At 49.2% G+C, this 18,055-nt stretch overlaps 6 protein-coding genes across 6 annotated transcripts; 3 read left to right on the top strand and 3 right to left on the bottom strand.

Moving 5' to 3' along the window:
* The first annotated feature begins 23 nt into the window (after positions 1 to 23).
* Positions 24 to 2,278, top strand: BJ212DRAFT_1374655 (uncharacterized protein). The gene is made up of 10 exons (XM_041336413.1): positions 24 to 171; positions 228 to 255; positions 319 to 413; positions 481 to 638; positions 806 to 971; positions 1,033 to 1,204; positions 1,256 to 1,583; positions 1,634 to 1,723; positions 1,777 to 1,860; positions 1,914 to 2,278. The coding sequence occupies exons 1-10, from the start codon at positions 147 to 149 to the stop codon at positions 2,088 to 2,090; spliced, it is 1,323 nt and encodes a 440-aa protein (XP_041190063.1). The 5' UTR covers positions 24 to 146; the 3' UTR covers positions 2,091 to 2,278.
* BJ212DRAFT_1374665 (ATP synthase F1 alpha subunit) lies at positions 2,279 to 4,620 on the bottom strand. The gene is made up of 10 exons (XM_041336414.1): positions 4,446 to 4,620; positions 4,339 to 4,384; positions 4,164 to 4,250; positions 4,064 to 4,111; positions 3,368 to 4,012; positions 3,083 to 3,315; positions 2,913 to 3,028; positions 2,708 to 2,853; positions 2,586 to 2,656; positions 2,279 to 2,530 (listed from the first exon to the last, which is right to left on the bottom strand). The coding sequence occupies exons 1-10, from the start codon at positions 4,503 to 4,505 to the stop codon at positions 2,354 to 2,356; spliced, it is 1,629 nt and encodes a 542-aa protein (XP_041190064.1). The 5' UTR covers positions 4,506 to 4,620; the 3' UTR covers positions 2,279 to 2,353.
* A 53-nt stretch (positions 4,621 to 4,673) lies between these two features.
* On the top strand, positions 4,674 to 5,502 carry BJ212DRAFT_1569882 (ribosomal protein L21-like protein; the record flags this gene model as incomplete). Its single annotated transcript, XM_041342034.1, has 3 exons — positions 4,674 to 4,722; positions 4,771 to 5,435; positions 5,480 to 5,502. 2 exons carry the CDS (start codon positions 4,674 to 4,676, stop codon positions 5,190 to 5,192), a joined length of 471 nt encoding a protein of 156 aa, XP_041190065.1. The 3' UTR covers positions 5,193 to 5,435; positions 5,480 to 5,502.
* Positions 5,292 to 8,143, bottom strand: BJ212DRAFT_1483714 (uncharacterized protein; the record flags this gene model as incomplete). The annotated part of the gene is made up of 11 exons (XM_041340660.1): positions 5,292 to 5,633; positions 5,684 to 6,028; positions 6,085 to 6,222; positions 6,274 to 6,933; positions 6,995 to 7,228; positions 7,285 to 7,600; positions 7,652 to 7,761; positions 7,814 to 7,876; positions 7,931 to 7,950; positions 8,004 to 8,088; positions 8,138 to 8,143. 11 exons carry the CDS (start codon positions 8,141 to 8,143, stop codon positions 5,292 to 5,294), a joined length of 2,319 nt encoding a protein of 772 aa, XP_041190066.1.
* Positions 8,144 to 10,433: 2,290 nt separating this feature from the next.
* Positions 10,434 to 14,953, bottom strand: BJ212DRAFT_1374682 (ARM repeat-containing protein). Its single transcript, XM_041336415.1, has 22 exons — positions 14,777 to 14,953; positions 14,634 to 14,723; positions 14,523 to 14,585; positions 14,337 to 14,469; positions 14,053 to 14,287; positions 13,902 to 14,002; positions 13,763 to 13,850; positions 13,612 to 13,710; positions 13,337 to 13,562; positions 12,905 to 13,235; positions 12,343 to 12,849; positions 12,155 to 12,295; positions 12,061 to 12,121; positions 11,906 to 12,008; positions 11,711 to 11,820; positions 11,494 to 11,661; positions 11,384 to 11,444; positions 11,243 to 11,331; positions 11,000 to 11,182; positions 10,771 to 10,947; positions 10,710 to 10,739; positions 10,434 to 10,675 (listed from the first exon to the last, which is right to left on the bottom strand). Exons 1-21 carry the CDS (start codon positions 14,850 to 14,852, stop codon positions 10,710 to 10,712), a joined length of 3,072 nt encoding a protein of 1,023 aa, XP_041190067.1. The 5' UTR covers positions 14,853 to 14,953; the 3' UTR covers positions 10,434 to 10,675.
* A 118-nt stretch (positions 14,954 to 15,071) lies between these two features.
* BJ212DRAFT_1448423 (DUF185-domain-containing protein) lies at positions 15,072 to 16,736 on the top strand (the record flags this gene model as incomplete). Its single annotated transcript, XM_041338539.1, has 2 exons — positions 15,072 to 15,557; positions 15,612 to 16,736. The coding sequence occupies 2 exons, from the start codon at positions 15,072 to 15,074 to the stop codon at positions 16,734 to 16,736; spliced, it is 1,611 nt and encodes a 536-aa protein (XP_041190068.1).
* Between the last annotated feature and the right edge of the window lie 1,319 nt (positions 16,737 to 18,055).

An 18,055-nucleotide genomic window follows, 5' to 3' on the forward strand; every position in this document is an offset into this window, starting at 1 on the left:
AAAGCAAGCACTTGCCTTTTCCGATCATGACAGGTCAAATCTGGTTAAGCTGAGACGAGGCTGGTTTGCTGGCGTCTCTGTTCCTTGAAGAAATACAATCAGTGTCCAACGTACTCGACGACGAGCAAGAACCGTGAATCGTACAGATGAGCGCACCGGTCGCGCAAGAGGGCAAGTGGCAGATGATACTTTTGATCCCGGGCTTCACTGACTCATTCTTATATCAGAACTACCGATCCTCGAGGCCGTGATCAAGTAAGTCTGGTGCGCTCTTGCGCTCTTATTGCTATGCGTGCAACGAACCCTTACCCACCGCAGCATACGAAACCGGCTTACTGCCCTGAAGAGGGACCGTGCCGAGTTTATCAAGCCGTCAGATGTGAATGCCCTTTACCAGGCCGTCGTTAAACAAGGTAGCTATAATTCTTTCTTTCTTTCAAAGTACTATTTTATCTCATTTTGAATATTTCTCTCCGATAGTCACAAAACTCAACGATGTTCGTGACGACAACACAACTTACAACAATCGAGTGGATACAACACTGGCCGATGTGTTCAGCCTCCTTTCCTTGTGTTATCTTACATTGGGGCGAACGAAGGAATGCCCCGCTGTGTACTCACAGCTGGCCTCCATGAGGGTCAGTATTTCATTTCTCTACCATTTCATTAATACTGCGGATGATAAGCGCCCTGCGTTGTGGAGATCCAGCCGGCTATTACCCACCGCATTCCATAATGTCACGATGTCCTCAGACATCCGTCTGCTGCATGAAGATTCGTACTGATCTTTATTTGTCATGCACAGCAATTCCTCAGTCACATGGAAGAATCAGGAGTCTACAATGAATCGGACCTAGCCCCTTTCCAACGGAGACTAAGCGAGCTCCGACACATAGTACAACAAGATGCTGAGAGCAGCAAGCACCCCGAAGCTATGACGAAGCTCCTGGAGCGCCAGTTCAATGAATGTGGTACGTCTTCATTTCCGAATATCCTTTTTGAAGTCACTAAATGTGTGCTGCGGTTCTAAAGATGTTATCATGCGATCACTTCAAGATTCCCTGTCGGTGCTCTCAGTAGAGCTGGTTCCCATTCATGAACGCCTCGTCACGATTCGCAGACAACTCGTTGCGCTGGCTGCCAAAGAGGGCTCACACAAAGCCGAAATAAAGTCTCTGGCCGAGGAACTGCGTAAGATTGATTCGTGAGTGCGCCATCAACTAAACCGCATCTTCCTTCTTCAACACCTTCACAGCAAACGTGTCGACGGAAAATTTCTTGGCCCAGGAGGAACCATGCCAGCTTCTCAAGCGCTTTGCACCTCCCTCATCGAAGAATGTTTTGACATCCTGCAGCAAATTAAAGCGCAGGATGAGTCAAAGAACGTAGCGTCTTCTCTCAAGCCCATTCATGACCGCCTGAACGAGCTGCGCGCGGAACTGGAGAACCTCGTCCTCACGCATAGATGGAGTCTCCGCGAGACAGATCTCTACAATTATTCGATGAGCCTGCAGGAGATCGACAAGATGCGTATTGATGGCAAGTTTGTCGATACAGAGGGTAATAGGCCACCAGGACAGTATGTGAGTGGTGCCTGTACTTGGGGCAAGTGCAACTATTCACAGATGTGCAGGTTCTGCTGTACTTGTTGAGACGGTGTTATGGTCTTATCTACCGTCTGTTATCGTCGAGCGAGCCAGTATCCGAGGAACTCATCCCCATCGTGCGTCTGTCTCCCATCTGTCCTCGATTCTGTTTCTCATACATCGCATGTAGGCCAATAAACTCTCCACAGTGAAGAAGTGTCTCAACGAAGTATACAAATTTGGTGGTCCATTTACGCCTCGGGACCTCTACCCCGTGAGTTTCCGGTTCTTCGATTCTTTTGGTATCAGCGAGCTCATTTTTCATAGTATCAACTGGCCCTGCACCAGATCGACTCTATGCGGAAAGACGGCAGATTCGTGGGCGTAGGTGGAAATGTTCCCGAAGGACAGGGTATCGTCATGGCACACCTGAACGAGTGTCATGAACTACTAGAGATGGTGCGTACTTGTACTTCCCAGAACAGTAATGCTGACGTAATCTAGCTCAAGGAGTCCATGGGCGAAAACGAAGACTATGACGACGAAGATGAGAGCGAAACAGGAGTTGCAGAATGAAATTAATTTTACCATGTTTCCAACTCTGCCGAATTCGATGTACCCCACTTACAGGCCTCGTATCTCATCGTGCTGCTGACTTATATACAATATCACAATCGCGCTGCGAAAATAATCATGGTATTCGCGATAGGACTTTAGTGCGTGTCCATTATAACAATAACCGGGAGAGATACACAAGGATATCTAATCTACGAGGAGGTAAACGACGAGACGTGGTCCTCGACGACCTTCTTGATTTTTGCTTCCATCTCGGGGGTAACATTGCCAGTCGCTATCTCTTCCAGAAGCACAGTTTGGGTGGCAGTCAGATGTGAACGGAATTCGGCTTCCCATGAAGTGATTTTGTCAACAGGGATGGAGTCAAGCTGCGTGATAGAGATCAGTGAGCAGTAGGTGAGGCTTAGAAGATAGGTTACGCACGAGACCGTTGACACCAGCGTAGATGATGGGCACCTGGATTTCGGTAGGCAGGGGCTGGTATTGGCCTTGCTCTATTAAAAGACATGAGTTATATTTGTAGATCATCGAACGCATTTGCTTACTGAGGAGCTCAGTCAAACGTGCACCACGGGAGAGGAGGAAACGTGTTGAAGCATCGAGATCTGAACCGAATTGGGCGAAGGCAGCGACTTCACGGTACTGGGCAAGGTACAACTTAAGAGAACCGGCGAACTTCTTCATGATCTTCCTATAGGCAGAGAAGATTGGGTTGAGGATGTCATACAAAAAACATAACGAGATACAAACGTTTGGGCAGCAGAACCAACACGAGACACGGAGAGACCGACATTAATGGCGGGACGCACACCACGGAAGAAGAGCTCAGCCTCCAAGAAAATTTGACCGTCAGTGATCGAAATGACCTATACGCGAAATGGGAATCAATAAATGTGTGACGCTGAGCTAATATCACCTACGTTGGTAGGAATATACGCGGAGACATCACCACCTTGAGTCTCAATGATAGGAAGCGCAGTGAGAGATCCACCACCGAACTTGTCGCTCATCTTGGCAGCACGCTCAAGGAGACGGGAGTGGAGGTAGAAGACGTCACCAGGGTAAGCCTCACGACCGGGAGGACGACGGAGGAGGAGAGACATCTGACGGTAAGCAACGGCCTGCTTCGACAAGTCATCGTAAATGATGAGGGCTAACGTAGTTCTCAGTACCGAGTTCGCCCGAAGAAGCGAATAACAGCATACCATGCTTGCCGTTGTCACGGAACCACTCGCCCATAGCACAACCAGAGAAGGGCGCAAGGTACTGCAGGGGAGCAGCCTCTGAGGCGGTAGCAGCAACAATGATAGAGTATTTCATTGCGTCGTTTTCCTCGAGGGTCTTGACAAGCTGAGCGACAGTCGAACGCTTCTGGCCGACAGCGACGTAGACGCAGTATAGCTTTTTGTCCTCATCCTTGCCATCATTCCATCGCTTCTGGTTGAGAATGGTGTCGATTGCGACGGCGGTCTTTCCAGTTTGACGGTCACCAATGATAAGCTCACGCTGACCACGACCAATGGGCACCATGGCGTCAATGGGCTTAAGACCAGTCATCATAGGCTGGTTGACGGAACGACGAGGCAAGATACCGGGGGCCTTGAGGGAGGCACGCCTCCGCTCGGCAGCCTCAATAGGACCCTTTCCGTCAATTGGGTTACCGAGAGCGTCAACGACACGACCAAGAAGACCTGGGCCAACGGGAACATCGACAATTTGACCAGTACGCTTGACAGTGTCGCCCTCCTTAATGAGACGATCGTTACCGAAGATGGAGACACCGACGTTGTCGGCTTCCAAGTTGAGACACATGCCACGGACGCCAGACGAGAATTCCACCATCTCCTCGGCTGCGAACCAGGTCATTTGCATGGAATGAATGGTCGAGATGTACGACTTACCCTGGACATTTTTGAGACCCCAGACACGTCCAATACCGTCACCGACGCCTGCGAATGCTATGAGACTAATTGACTGACAATGACCACCGCGACTACGCACTCAAGACACGGCCAGTCTCCTCGACGTTTCCACTAATGGCGGTACCAGCGATACGGGACTCCAGTATTGAAGAGACCTCGGACGCGGCTGTTTATGGCACGCAATGTAATAAATGACACCGGGAAGTTCCAATACACGTCAAACACAGCAGGACACGCTATAAAGGAGTACGCACCAGGCTTTGCGGTGGCATATGACCGGGCAGCAAGTGCAGCAACATTCTGAACATAAAAAAGTTGTATGAGCATGGAATTGAGTAGGAAAAAACGGCAAAAGCAGGACCTTGGGAGCAGCGGCAAAGGCAGCTCTGCGCGCCGAGTTCTGGAGAGCGATTCTGTGCATTGTCGCGACAGGAAAGAATTGGATGAGAAGGAACGAGCAGAGTCGGTGTTAAAGGAATTTCTCGGAACAGACTTAATTTAAATCTCCGACTAAATTAGCTCTCCGTGTCACGGTGTCACGCGGTCACGTAGTCTTTACTTGAAAACAGCTGCTAGTCTTCATTTCGCCATGGCTAGTTGGCAAATTCGCAATTGGCTATCAAATAATCTGAGACGCGGTCTGTCATTTTTTACATATTTGCAGTGCTTTCTGACATGATTTTTAGTGGCGTCATGTTCGGTGTCGACGCAGGCGGCGCTTCCGAAAAACACTTGTGCCGCGTTTTCTCTTATCCGCTCCCAGCCTTCGCAATACATTGTCGCGTCTCTCGCAGGACGTAAATATCTCCTCGCACCCAGGGACTTACTCACAGTCCCGCATCTTAAAGACGTACATGTTGGCGATGTGTTGGCGTTGCAGGACATACATGAAGTTGGTTCACGGGATTACACCCTTCGCGGTGATCCCATAATATCCCCAAGTCGCGTCAAGGTTGAAGCTACCGTAGTCGAGCATACCAAGGGCAAAATGGAGGTGGTGTTCAAGAAGAAGCGTAGAAAGGGTTACCAGAAGACGATCAAGAACAAGCATCCATACACTCGTCTGCGTATAGGCTCCATTGAGTTCCCCGAGCCTTCGAATCCATAGCATTAGTCTGAGCACTACTAATAATGTTTTGTTTTCTAATCTGAATGATCACACGAGAAAACTGAAGTCAGTGAATATTAAAAATGCAGTGTATAAGTATCATATCTCCCCTTCTTCAGGCGTTTCCGCCCTCCGGGATCGTTCTCCGCGTTCTTCCCTAGAATCTATATCAGGATCATAACGAGCACGTTTTTCAGCGCGTTCACTATGTGCCCTATCAGAGCCCCGTTTCCGTTCTCTGCTCTGTTCAGGTTTATCCCCTACATGATCAGCCTCTTCCTCATCACCGTATGGAGGCGCATCAGTCCGCCCATAACCACGCTCCCTCGAACCTTTCCTACGTTTGCGTTCATCCTTACCATCCCGCTCGTCTCGCGAATGCCGTTTATGCTCGCGATCTCTGTCTCTTTCCCTGTCCTTCTCCCTTTCACGTTCACGGTCCTTTTCCCTCTCCCTCTCACGTTCACGGTCCCTCTCTCTGTCACGCTCACGGTCCTTTTCCCTTTCCCGCTCGCCATGCCCATCCTTGTCACGCCCATGGTACCCATCATGGTCCTCGCGATGGTGATGTCTCCTGTCCGCTCACGGTCCCGCTCACGATCTCGCTCGCGGTCTCTCTCTCTGTCACGGTCATCGCGGCGGTCACGGTCACGATCCCGCTCACGTTCGCGCTCGGGGTCCTTGCGACGTCTACTCGTGGTTGAAGCACCATCTTCCGACAGAGCCTCACGTAGTCGTTCCTTTTGCCTCTTCACAAACTTGAAAAAGGCTAAACGTCGACCCTCCTCATCGTCTAGGGCTTTGTACTCAGGGAGGTTCTCGATGAAGGGGACAGCCTGCAGAAGGATTTAAATTAATATCTGATGTTAAAGGAGGGCCACGAAAGACGCACAGCTTCATAGGACAACGTGATGTCAAGCGGCTCGGGAAGCTTCTTCATCGCGTAGCGAAGATCATCTTGCAGGTGCCTCTGCCTCCTCTCTGCGCGGCGCTTTTCTTCATTCTGCTTCTTCACGACTTGATCGTGGACCTACCAGACTCATGAGCACTCTCGTTATCTACACACTGAAAAGTAACACACCGTGTCATACACCTCGCGTAAATCATCCTCCCTGAGCTTACCTACGCTGTCGGGATCCCTCCTCACGCGAGCCTTGAACTCTTCGAATGTCGTCTGCACGCTCACCACGCTCACAGTTTCTTTCTCCTTATCACTTTTCACTACATCCATGGTATTGGGGTCATCGCCACGCCTGGCACACTCCTCAGCAACAGCGATCTTAGCATCGAGCCTCTGGTCAAGTGCGTCGACAGCATCCCAGAAGAGTTCCAAGGGATTCGATCCAGGCTTGCCGAGTATATTGAGGTATCGCTGATCAGAAGCAAAAGTCGGGTAAACATGACGCCATTTGCTGCGCGCCTTGATTTTTCCAGCAGTCACGAGGTCCTGCAGCAATGCCTTGAACGCCTCTCTGGCTTTGCGCTCCTCGCGTGTCTTCTCAACTTGTGCGCGACGCATCTGCTCTTCAAACTCACGTTCTTTGACACGCGAGTAATCTTCGAACGCAAGGAGGATGTCTAGCGTAGGAAGCTTGCGCAGCTCGGGATCAGCTTGCCAGTCGGGGGACTCAGTGACCATTTCGTGGGCCTTGCGCCAACGTGTGAGGACATCCACATCGAGTTCTTTGAAAAGAGACACGACTTTGGAGGTCGCACGCGTGCGCGCAGCACGGGTTTCTTGCTGTGGATGCGAGTGTGGGTGAGGATGCATTTCGCGACCAGGAGAGTAAAAAAGAACGCACCACTTCACGTTGCTTGAGCTCTGCCACGTACTCCTCGAATATCAGCCTTCGCTCAGCCTCGATACGAGCTTGCTGCCATATGGGATGCTGCGAGAACAATTTATCCGCAGTAGCGAACGTAGTGTAATGAAACACGCTCGGATTGCCCTTGAGCATGTTGCGTATAGCTGGGCGGAGCTTCGAAAGCCGTGCTTCACGCTCTTCTTCTTCCTTCTGACGCAGACCATCTGTGTACTGTGCATGTCACGACAATTAAGTAATATGTTATACCGTGAACGAGGGAAATGCACCTTCTGCCAAGTTGCTTTCTTCTCAGCTAGTGAGTTCAAGGCCTTGTACAACGGATCCGTGATGATGGTGCGCATAGTCTGGTCCCATGTCCAGTCTGCGTCAACGCCCGCCTTGCGCAAGAGATGCATAAAAGCTTTCTCACCCTCCTCAAAGGTGGCGAAACCGTTGTGAGGAATGGTAGGGTCATCCGGAAGGTTCGGCCGTGCAGGGAGAACACCTGTGTTACTGAAGGGAAGCGCGCCAGAGCCTGCGAGGGCTACGGTGCCGTCAGGCTGCGCTGGGGCTGTCGGAGCAGGATTTGAAGCAGATGGTGTGCTGTAATCAAACGGTAAGAAGAAAGTGCAGGGAAATAGGTTAGGGACATACGGAATGGAGCCAGCAACCACAAGTTGACTGTTTTGCTTCTCCTTCTCGACTTTTTCCAGGAGTAGGAGCAGCTCGTCTGGCATGTCCCATTTTGATTCTTTTGATTCAGTCTGTTCAAGTAGATTAAACACTGATGAGAAGGATCTTTATCGTTGGACATACATTATAATAATACTTCCTGCCCCCGGAGAAGTATTCTTTCCACTTTGTCTCCCCGAGAGCTTTCTGAAGTGACAGGTGAGTATGAGCACACGGCTAGAGGGCAGAATATTGAATCACCTCAAATGGAGTCTTCAAGTCTAAACAATTTACATTCAGCGCAGGACTGGACAGACAAAACCTCGATACGCACCATCTGGCTTCTCCCAGACACTTTCACGAGTGCCAGGTATTAAACCAGTATGTCCTTCCCTCGGGATTTCGATGCTCGGTCTATCCTGCCTAGTCAGTATCCTTTCTATGAGAAGGGATGACGACGAGACTTACCCACATACTTTGCGAAATGGCAAGCCGAATCGACCAAAGTATTTGATCACACCTAAGTTCTTCAAACTCCGACCTGACTTGATTAGTCATCACACATCAGCTGTCACATTCGTACCGTGAATTCTGCCGCACTCCGCTGCTTAGGCCTAGGTCTGGGACTACTTCGATCGATCCGGCACTGTGCCAGTAGGCTCAGAACCTCAGCATTCTCGTCCGAAGAGGGCACATTCAGTTAAAAATCGTATTATAACCGCACGAAAGAAAGGCACTGGTGCACTTCAACATCACTTGAACTCTACCAATATTTCATCATCTATTCTAACTTTAGTCTATTCCAGATACCTAACAGTAGACATTGATGCCAGAGTCAGTGACACTCTGATGCCTGCAGCGATCATGACAATGGGCTGCGACTGTGTTTCGGTTTCAGATACTTGAGATCATGTACCTAGTCGACCTCCTGGCTCCTCATGGCTGCAGAGGTCCTCCCAGCTTGTTTTTTGATAGCCCAGGTTCCTCCTGGTTTGTAATCGAGGACCATGTTTTCTATAGTTTTTCTCGGTCGAAACATTATGCCAGCGTTGACTACTCACACTTCCCGCCCCAATCCTCCACTCATGGCAGCTCCATCTCCATCATTAGGCCCCTTCCCCATTTTCAGCTGCCGACATCCTCAAATTCAACATTACAGCCAATTGCTCCACTTCCTTGGTCTCCATTTTTGATATTAGTTTTTTTTCGTTCTCTTTCCCTTTACTTATCTCACTACGCATTCTCTGTAGTTGTGTGCTTGTCTGTTTGAATGTTGTTGTGGTTGTGGTCCAGCGTCTTCTCTCGGCTGTCTCTTCCCAATATCCGACCCGTACCCTCTCAGTATCTCGTCTCTCAACTTCTTCGTTCTCTTGCGTCCCTAACCTGAATCATGGCCTGCGAGCTTGTTTTATAATTTCTGTTCTTTCGCCCTGTGCTAACTGCCTCATCGCCTAGAGGCTCTACTTTCCACTGCCTTGCAGGCTACGATGGCGACGAGGTTCTCGGCCACAACTGCCGTACCTGCAATCCCCAGCTGCAAACATACAAAAGCTCCCTGCGAATAGGGCTATGTCCTACATAGGGTCTTCGACCCCGAAGGACAATAAAACCGATTCAAAAAAAACATACAAAAGGACAAGGGGTGCCGCTTCGCCACCTTGGGGCACTTGAAAATGCCCTGGTCTCGTTACTCGTATGAATACCAAACCAGCCTCATCTACCCAAGAAGTGGGGAAACCGTCGTTATCATCCTTATCAAGTGAAAAAGTCAATTCCACCGAGAACCCCTATGCGAGCCTGTATCGTGAATTACATCAAACCGCAAACGTTTGCGCGCCTCCCTAGCTAGAGGTAGGTCTACATTGTTCAATCACGTCCTGCACGTACCATGTCTTATCATAACCTCAAGTTCACGACCTGCCTCACATTTGTACCTTGTGCTTAAGTTGAAGAAAAAGTATTGCATAGACCAAGATCTCAAAGCAGACAGCTATCTCCGTGGGATGTTTAAACGTTTACACTTAACCTCCATGTTATACCACAACCACGATTACTCTGCTGCTGTAGGTCAGTCTTTCAGAATTCCGAGCTGATGTTCACAGACGAACCTAACCCAGTAGGGTGTGTCTGTGTCTTCACATATGCATCCGGGAAACGCGGGACAACGCGACAGGGAAATGTCTCCGGATGGCTGAAAAAAATAAGACATCAGCAGACTACCCTCGAGTACATGCAATTTTCCAAACGTTATGAAACCAGTGCTGAACTTCGGAACGATTGGGATTTCCGCACCGCGTTCATCGAGAGCTTTGCGGGCCGAGAAAAATGCCAGGAAATTCACGATCGCTACCTAGATTGATGCGTCTGCCACATACCGTCGTATGTTACTTGAATAATGGTCCCCTATCTATACTATATACTATGGTTGAAGTATCGTAATGGCGCTCGGCCGTGCCACTGCCAGTCCTCGACACCTACTTACGACAATCAATTTCTCGGTTTGATCAGAGTTTATTGAGTTGTACCTCTACATACAGTTTCTGCATGTGCGCTCTACTGGAAGGTGAAAACGGAACGGACATAACGTCGTGTTCACTGTGCAGTACCTTACGAGATGGCAGGCGCACGGTGAGCATATTGCCTTGGTCCCCCAGCCAGCCGACATGCTCACCGCGACAAGAAGCCAGTGCTTTTGGCGCGGGCAGCACTTGGCACACGAAAGTCGGATTTGGATAACTTACGTAGTACGGAAGACAAGTTTTACGAAAACATGGGTGGACCGTCTGCCATAGACAAATAATCATTGTCAATCAAGTGGTATGTAAGTATGACCTGGGGGAACGCTCATGCTGCATCTATTTGGGTTTCGCATCACGACATAACCAGGGTTGGCAGGCCGCATTTTTAACGCTCAAGGTAGCACCTCTAGCTACTTAGGGAGTATTGGACGACCTCATGATGTGCCTCTCCCGCGACATTATCGTACCTACCCACTGTATTTGTACCTAACCCAAAACGATTAGTTCTGGCGCTAGATGAACTAGCTCACATAGAAACTGACCAATTCGTCCTGTTTAATTCGTGGTGAATAGATGAACGACTGAAAATGTTATCATGCCATACCTTGCAATAACTGCTTCCTTTCTTACTGCACGCTTAGGGTCATCCAAAACCTTTGCCAACTCCTTCAGTACCCGCGTCTTATAAGGATGCAGCAAATCATATCGCACAGTGCCTGGCAGCAACGCCAGGTATTTGAGCGCTGCCGCGCGTACTCCCTTTAGTCATTGAGTATTTCGAACAGAACGAATGAGTGCGTGAACGACGCACAGGGTCAGGCATTTCCGAATACATGCAATTTTTCAGCATGGCAAGCACAAGAGTCGACGCATACATCGAGACAGCATCCTTATCAGCGGATGTAATCTCGATATTGTTGGACAGTGTGTTAATAATGTGTGAACGAATGGATGGGTCATCGAGGTCGAGTCCGCGTAGTAGGATAGGCATCAGCTAGGGAAACACCGTCAGTAAGCCAGCTAATATGTTGTGGTTGAATAAATGATGGCTCACTGAGGGCATCTGAGTAACGTAGACCGCCTTCGGTACAACATTGATGAGGTACGCCAAAGCAACCAGATATGCAGTCTCTTTTCGCGATCCTTGCGAATGGGAAATGTGTTAAATTATATGGAGTATGAACACCTGACATACCCTTGACTCCTTCTAACAACCGCGGCATCACTGCATTGAAGTACTTCTGCACGTGTAGAATCTAGAGATATGTGGTTTTTTTTGGATTCTGCTAAGTTGCCTTTGCATACCTTAAAAACCGCATTATTACGCTTCGTCAATACGACATCCTCGCTTGCAAGCAAACCAATTGCTCGCGCTGCATCCCAGTCGACTGTGCTGTCATCCAAAAGCTCGAACAAGTGATCAATGAATGCATTTGCGGAGGGGTGAGAGCGCACAAGGAGCGCCCTCGTGACCTGGAGAGCAAAATTAGCGCAAATAGGATGCGAATTAAAAGACGAGTACGGATATCCAGGTATTAATCGCGTTCTTGCGTGCTTCTGCTGGGATACTAGTGTTTTTGAGGGCTGATGACGAATAGCCCTCCAGCTGGAATGTCAGAAAGTCAGATACATCTGAAGAGAAGTGATCAGTCTGATTACAATGAAAAAGATGTTATGAATCACCGTCAACATGTTTATTGACATTGGACACAATAACGTGGGACTGCAGCTTCTCGTTGGAACGCTGTACTAGATGGGTTGTCACTCCACGCGACTAGTTCAGAGAGGAAAGTGGATAGATTGTCGACAGGCATGCGAACCTTGGAGCAGCATCAACAAAAGCACCGAAATTCAGCTTGAAAAGCGACATACCTCCTTGCGTAATGAGACAATGGCAGAAGAGAAAAGAGTGAAACTGTTCCGTTGTCGGGGACTGGCATCGAGCTAGGATCAGAGTAAATGTTACATATATGAGGGGAATGTGAATGTTGCACTCGCATGGAGAGGTGCGAATAGTGTGGTCGAGTTTAAGAGACCGCCAGTAATCAGCTTCACGTCACCTTGCGTGTAGGCGGCAAACACGGCGGCAACAAGTTTTTCTTGCCGCCTGCCACCTTGGTCAATGGCATCCACCCAGAGATAAGACAGACTCACGCAACATTCAAGGTCTGACTCACAAGCCTGATAATCCTCGCCCCGACTTGCAACAGCCTCGGATCTGCAGCGATAGCCACCACTTCCGAGCTCGCTAGCGCAGCATCCAAGTACAATTTGAACATGTGCGGCAGTAGCTGCTCGGCGTACTTGGGGACATCTACGTCTTTCGAAGAGACTTTGACGTCAAGTGTATTTGCGAGTGCCGTGAGGATAGCATGGGCGTACGCAGTTGTACTTTCCTGATCAATCGTCCGAGTTGGCGAGATTGCACAGAGGAGATCAAGTTTAGCGATGAGCCTGACAACTAACGTCTCAAAAAGTTGTGGTTGCACACAAAGGGCACTGAGAGACGAAAGAGCGCGCCAGTAAAATGCGCGCTGCGTGGTGGCATCCCTAGATGGAGTAACATCCGGGAGGAAGGAAATAAGGATTGGGAGCGTCTGCGATGATAGATGGTGCGGCGCAATACCAGCGATGGCAGAGAGGAGTGCAAGGGTGTCCGTGCTGAAGCCAAGAACCTCAGTAGCTCATCGTAGATAGAGAGAGAAAACGTTCATACGTTACATCTTCTACTTCATCAGGCTCCTTGCGTAGCAGCTCGCTGACCTCAAGCACTATATACCCAAGCTCATCATCAGCTACTAGTTCAGGAGTGCGCACAAGTGCGGTTAGGCCATGTAGTGCTGGAAGGCATGTCGCAGGTGCTTTCAAACTGACAATGAGGAGCCCAAGGAGGGCATCCTTCGAGGCAGTGAGTGGGGATAATGTTGAGTGCGAAGACTGAGAGATGGAGGCATTCGTAGCATCACCCCAGCAGGCTTCGATCAACTCCGTGAGTAACATAACCACTGAGGCCCTATTCGATACCTCATTCTGGGTCATGGAAATTTCTGATAAGAAGTTCAGCAGCTTGGGAGACTGCAAAACTAGATAGTTGCTCTGGTGAATGAAAATTGTTGAGATCCAGCTTGTATCGCCGTGCGGTGCTTACCGTCAGCTCGAGCAAAGGCACATACAACCTTCATTGCAGCTCTTGCTGGAGCTTTCTCAGGCTCCTTCAACGCTTGCATGCACTCGCTACACATGTCTCGTGCGAGGCCTGTGATGGAGTCCTCGCTTACTGCGTCTTGGGATTTATCAGTATGCATGGTTCTAACAAGGACCTGCAGTGTATTAAGGGCTGAATGTTCTGTATCTGGATCAGTCGGTTGGAAAATCTGACTCAACGTAACGTTATACTCAAAATTTCGGGGAATGGAATCTTACTTCGAGTTTCAGAGAGCTCCAGATTTTCTTCCCGAACTCGCGCGACACAGTAGATCCGTAGACTGGAAGACAGACGTCCATTGCATGTAAAGTATCTCGCTGCAGATAGGTCATTAGATTGAAATTTAAATGTCATAAGTGTAGCAGTAACCTTGGTTGAGGGTGATCCAGCAGTGAGTTTTTCCAGAAAGACTGGAATTCCAAGGAGCCCGAAGGCTGGAGTTGCGCTCAGACAAAGTCTGCAGTAGCATTAGCGGATGGAAGACATAATATGTAAGACCTCGTTGCACCGAAGAGATTGCTTCAGATCATCTGCACTAATGCCATAGGGATCGTCAGGTGGTGGTCGGAATGTGATGGGAAAGTAGCAGAATGTTATGTCAAAGAAGTCCTATGTGCAACAATTGAACATGGAGCAGAAGACATAAAAGCGAAGCCTACCTCAATACGAGCATGAGTATCGAATTCTACCAGCACAACTCGAGCGATGGCAAATGCCAACATGAGATTCCGAGGGTCTTTCTCTCCAACCGCAAGGTTCACGTATCCTGCAAGGAAAGTACTGCCCATCTCCTTGAGGGTATCTCGATGGCTAGCTATCAGGGAATCGACGATTGAGAAGACGAAGAAGCGAGTGGACTGCACAAGGGCTCTCATTTTGACATTGGCAAATATACTAGGGGGTGTTGAAAGTAATGAAAATGCGCAACGATTCAAGTACGTACGCGTTTAAAACATCCTTCACCTCAGCCGACTGTATGTTAGGAAACTTGACAAGGTAAGAGAGGCCATTGAGTGCAGGGATGATGGTCTCAAGATCTTCAAGCTTGCTGCAATAAAACGTGGTGAGCACACGGACTAGTAAAGGCAGTGAGTATAATTGATTCATCCTTGAGGTCATTTGTACTTACTAGCCTGACGATTAAGCCTTTCGTGCGGGCATCGTCCAAGAACAGATGAGAGAAACTCGACACCTGCGAGGAGTGAGCACAAGAACATCAGGAAGTGACGGACAAGTTCACCTTTCGTCCGCAAGCGGTCCTCCTCAGATGTTAAGAATTCACCAAGAGCCCTTATAATCTCTAACAAAGTTAATTGTCCACTTGATATTCCTGAAGAATGCGTTTAAGTTCAATTTGATATCGCCTTGCAATGAAAGGTGTACCAGCAACACTCTCATCGACCTCGGAGTCTTTCTCTGATGCCATCCAGGAGCGAACCAAGCGTTCTGCTGTAGCCATTTTCGTTGAACTGTGGTACCAGCCGATACTGGAAGGCAGTGGCAGTTGAAGGAGATTAGATTCATTAGATGAGTCGAAAGCGGAAGCTGAACAACTCAACATCGGCGCACATTGTCACACGGAAATTTGGATCATGTTTCTTTTGAAGCTCAATTGAAGGTGACTACATATATAGCGCCAGCTGGTGACTTGTAACTTTCACCAGTTTTGACCTGGCAAATGCTTCGCAGCGCACTTTCATGTAATCACCGATGTTATCTACGACAAATTCACCTCAAGGTCACCTTTTCTTCGACGGCGCTGACAGCAAACGACAAGCTGCCTCCGAAACACAATGACAAAATTAATTATAACTCGAATATCTCTTTCTCCACCACTGTCGACTCGAAACACCTCAAGTACCCAATGCTTTCGTCGCGTGACCTCGAGTCTCACCGTAAACCACCAACCAGAGTGCGGATGCTAGTCCGAGATTTCATAGAGGATTCATTGTACAATCCGCACTATGGCTATTTCAGCAAGCGCGCCACGATCTTCACTGCACCTCCGCACTGCGGTGGCGTTGAGGGAGGCTTTGATTTTAATAAGTATAGAGACAGTGCCGAGTTTGAAGTCGACGTTGCAAAGAGGTACAGGGAGTTTGGAAATGGAGAAGAGGACGGTCCTGGGAGGCAACTATGGCACACTCCGACAGAATTGTTCAAGGTGGGCAACTCTGTTTTTTGTGTTATTGGCACAGATAGCTGAAATGTGCTACAGCCATGGTATGGGCAGGCGATAGCTCAGTGCCTGGTGTCCGAGTACTTGCTCAAATACTTCCCTTACGAAGACTTCAAGGTCTACGAGCTGGGAGCCGGAAATGGCACGCTGGCGCTGAATATTCTGGATTTCCTGAAAACGCACTACCCAGAGGTATATGACCGCACGCAGTATACAATCATTGAGATTAGCGAGAAGTTAGCACGGGCGCAGCGACACCGTCTACATCAACGGGGCCATGGCCGGGTCGTGGACGTGGTGAACCGGAGCGTTTTTCGGTGGGAACGCAAGGAACATGCACCATGTTATGTGGTAGCAGCGGAGGTGGTCGACAATTTTGCACACGATGTGGTGCGGTATGATCTGAAGACCCTGGAGGCATATCAGGGGGTCGTAGCCGTGGACGAAGTGGGCGAGTTCGTACCGTTTTACACGAAGATCAGTGATCCGCTCATCGCTTCCTATCTCGCGCTGCGTCGGCGGCTGTCACTTCCTGTCCCGTTACCACGTTTCCTCCGTTCCCCATCTTTGCGGAGACTGTACGCATCTTTGCCATTCGCACCGAACCTTTCACCTCCAGACTACATCCCGACGAGGCTGTTGAGCCTACTGAAGGTACTACGTACACACTTTCCTCGCCATCGACTTTTATTATCGGACTTTTCGTCGCTACCGGATGCGGTGCCAGGTTTAAACGCCCCTGTGGTACAAACCCGTGTTGGCTCGACGATGATTCCTTGTGGGAGTATTTTCGTGCAGCAAGGCTGGTTCGACATTATGTTCCCGACGGACTTTACTGCTCTTTGCGAGATGTACGAGTTCTTGTTGTCGCAGGCGGGGCCTGACGCGGATGAACAGGATGAACTCTCGTATGCAAGAGTGTCGCCGTTGGCATCGAGCACGTCTCCGCTTTCGCTTGGAGCTGGTTTCTTTTCATCCCATGCTCGCCGCTCACCCCTGGATGGCGTGACGTCTGCGAGTGGGCTTCCCGTTGGTGAGCGGAAGAGCAGTGTGTTCAGTCATGCGGAATATTTGGAGACATATGCAGATCTTGGGAAGACAAGGCTGGTGAATGGGGAGAATCCGATGGTTGGATTTTATGAAAATGTGAAGGTGTTATTTTGATGTGTGTTTTTGATGTCTTGCGTTGTACATGATTCAGAAGATCATTCAATTGGGTGATTTCTGTTGGGCCACGGCTGATATGCACCTATCTGATAGGAAACCCGTCTTGGGGTCTATGTACAATACAATATCAGCGTCAACTACATCCAACATCATCGACGGCCATCTACCACTGATCTACCCCTCCATGGGACTCGCACAATGTTTATAGTGTTGCGAGTGCACGACAAGCACTTTGCGCTACTCTGGCAAGACGATGGGTCGTTGCGCGGATGTGATAGCACGCTGATCGAATCATTGATGTGACTCCAGGTACGACGCGACCAGAAATGATGCTAGTGCAAGAGTAATCCAACATCGATATCGCAAAATATCTGCTCACGCAAAATTACCAAGTCAAACGTTGCGAATCCAACTGTTCCTAAACTTTGGATGTACGGAGACTCAGCTCAATCACTTAGACACAAACCCATATATCTTTCCAAGCAGCCGCTCAATATCCCCCACATCATCCACTCCCCCATCTTCTTCGTCTAGCGCGTCCTTGACGTCTCCATTCCAATTCCCATTCAATGATGGCGGCCCGATCACACATGATCGTCCAGATCATGAGTATCGCAGTGCTGATTTAACCTTACACGGTCTCACTGCAGACATTTCACTTCCAAGTGCGGGTAGTGATGACGTGCGTCACGGACCTGGGGCCCGTCGCGTGAATTATTGTCCGAGTCCACTCCTACCCTCTCTTCCTCAGTTCTCTGGAAGCGAGGACAGCTCTCATCGTGAGCGGGGGAGTAGCGAAGGTGAAGCCACCCCATGTTCGAAACCTCAACCTCGTAGAGGACGCTCTCGAGAGTCGAGGTCACCTTCCCCCGGTGCACCTCTAATCTCGGGCGGGGTAGCGGTCATAAAAGCTCAAGCTTTTGGAGCACTCCGTCGAACTCGTGCCAGGACCAAAAAAACTTCTGAAGGATCGGCTAAGGTTGCTGTGGAAGTTTTGGAGGCCAGGGACATCTTAATGGGCGTAGTGGCTGGCTCGAAGCGTCCCCACCTTTACGATGATTCCGACATGCAAACATGATGCAAATATAAATGTACTCTGCGACGATTCTCGTTTGATCCCTAGGGACTGCATTGCTCTTCTTGTCACTAGTTGACTATGTAACCACGATTATTTGTACAGCAATTTAAAATCCCAGTTACTTACTGTATGTTACTCCATACAAGCGCTCAGTTCACCTTTGGACGTTTTATACTGTGATTTACAGATGTCTGCACACTACGTTTGATGTTGTCTTTTCCTCTTCCTCTCTTGCGAA

The sequence above is a fragment of the Suillus subaureus genome (assembly GCF_016647635.1).
Source record: "Suillus subaureus strain MN1 chromosome Unknown BJ212scaffold_29, whole genome shotgun sequence".
NCBI classification, from domain to species: domain Eukaryota; kingdom Fungi; phylum Basidiomycota; class Agaricomycetes; order Boletales; family Suillaceae; genus Suillus; species Suillus subaureus.

Excerpts from the sequence above, each read along its gene's own strand:
- BJ212DRAFT_1374655 (XM_041336413.1), top strand. The coding sequence starts at position 147 with ATGAGCGCACCGGTCGCGCAAGAGG. Across the intron at positions 639-805 it reads CACAGCTGGCCTCCATGAGG|CAATTCCTCAGTCACATGGA; the intron begins GTCAGTATTTCA and ends TGTCATGCACAG. Across the intron at positions 1,205-1,255 it reads GAACTGCGTAAGATTGATTC|CAAACGTGTCGACGGAAAAT; the intron begins GTGAGTGCGCCA and ends ACACCTTCACAG.
- BJ212DRAFT_1374665 (XM_041336414.1), bottom strand. The coding sequence starts at position 4,505 with ATGCACAGAATCGCTCTCCAGAACTCGGCGCGCAGAGCTGCCTTTGCC. Across the intron at positions 4,013-4,063 it reads GGGTCTCAAAAATGTCCAGG|CCGAGGAGATGGTGGAATTC; the intron begins GTAAGTCGTACA and ends CCTGGTTCGCAG. Across the intron at positions 2,531-2,585 it reads ACGCTGGTGTCAACGGTCTC|CTTGACTCCATCCCTGTTGA; the intron begins GTGCGTAACCTA and ends TCTATCACGCAG.
- BJ212DRAFT_1374682 (XM_041336415.1), bottom strand. The coding sequence starts at position 14,852 with ATGGCTACAGCAGAACGCTTGGTTCGCTCCTGGATGGCATCAGAGAAA. Across the intron at positions 13,851-13,901 it reads GATCTGAAGCAATCTCTTCG|ACTTTGTCTGAGCGCAACTC; the intron begins GTGCAACGAGGT and ends ATGCTACTGCAG. Across the intron at positions 13,563-13,611 it reads GGAGCTCTCTGAAACTCGAA|ATTTTCCAACCGACTGATCC; the intron begins GTAAGATTCCAT and ends ACGTTGAGTCAG.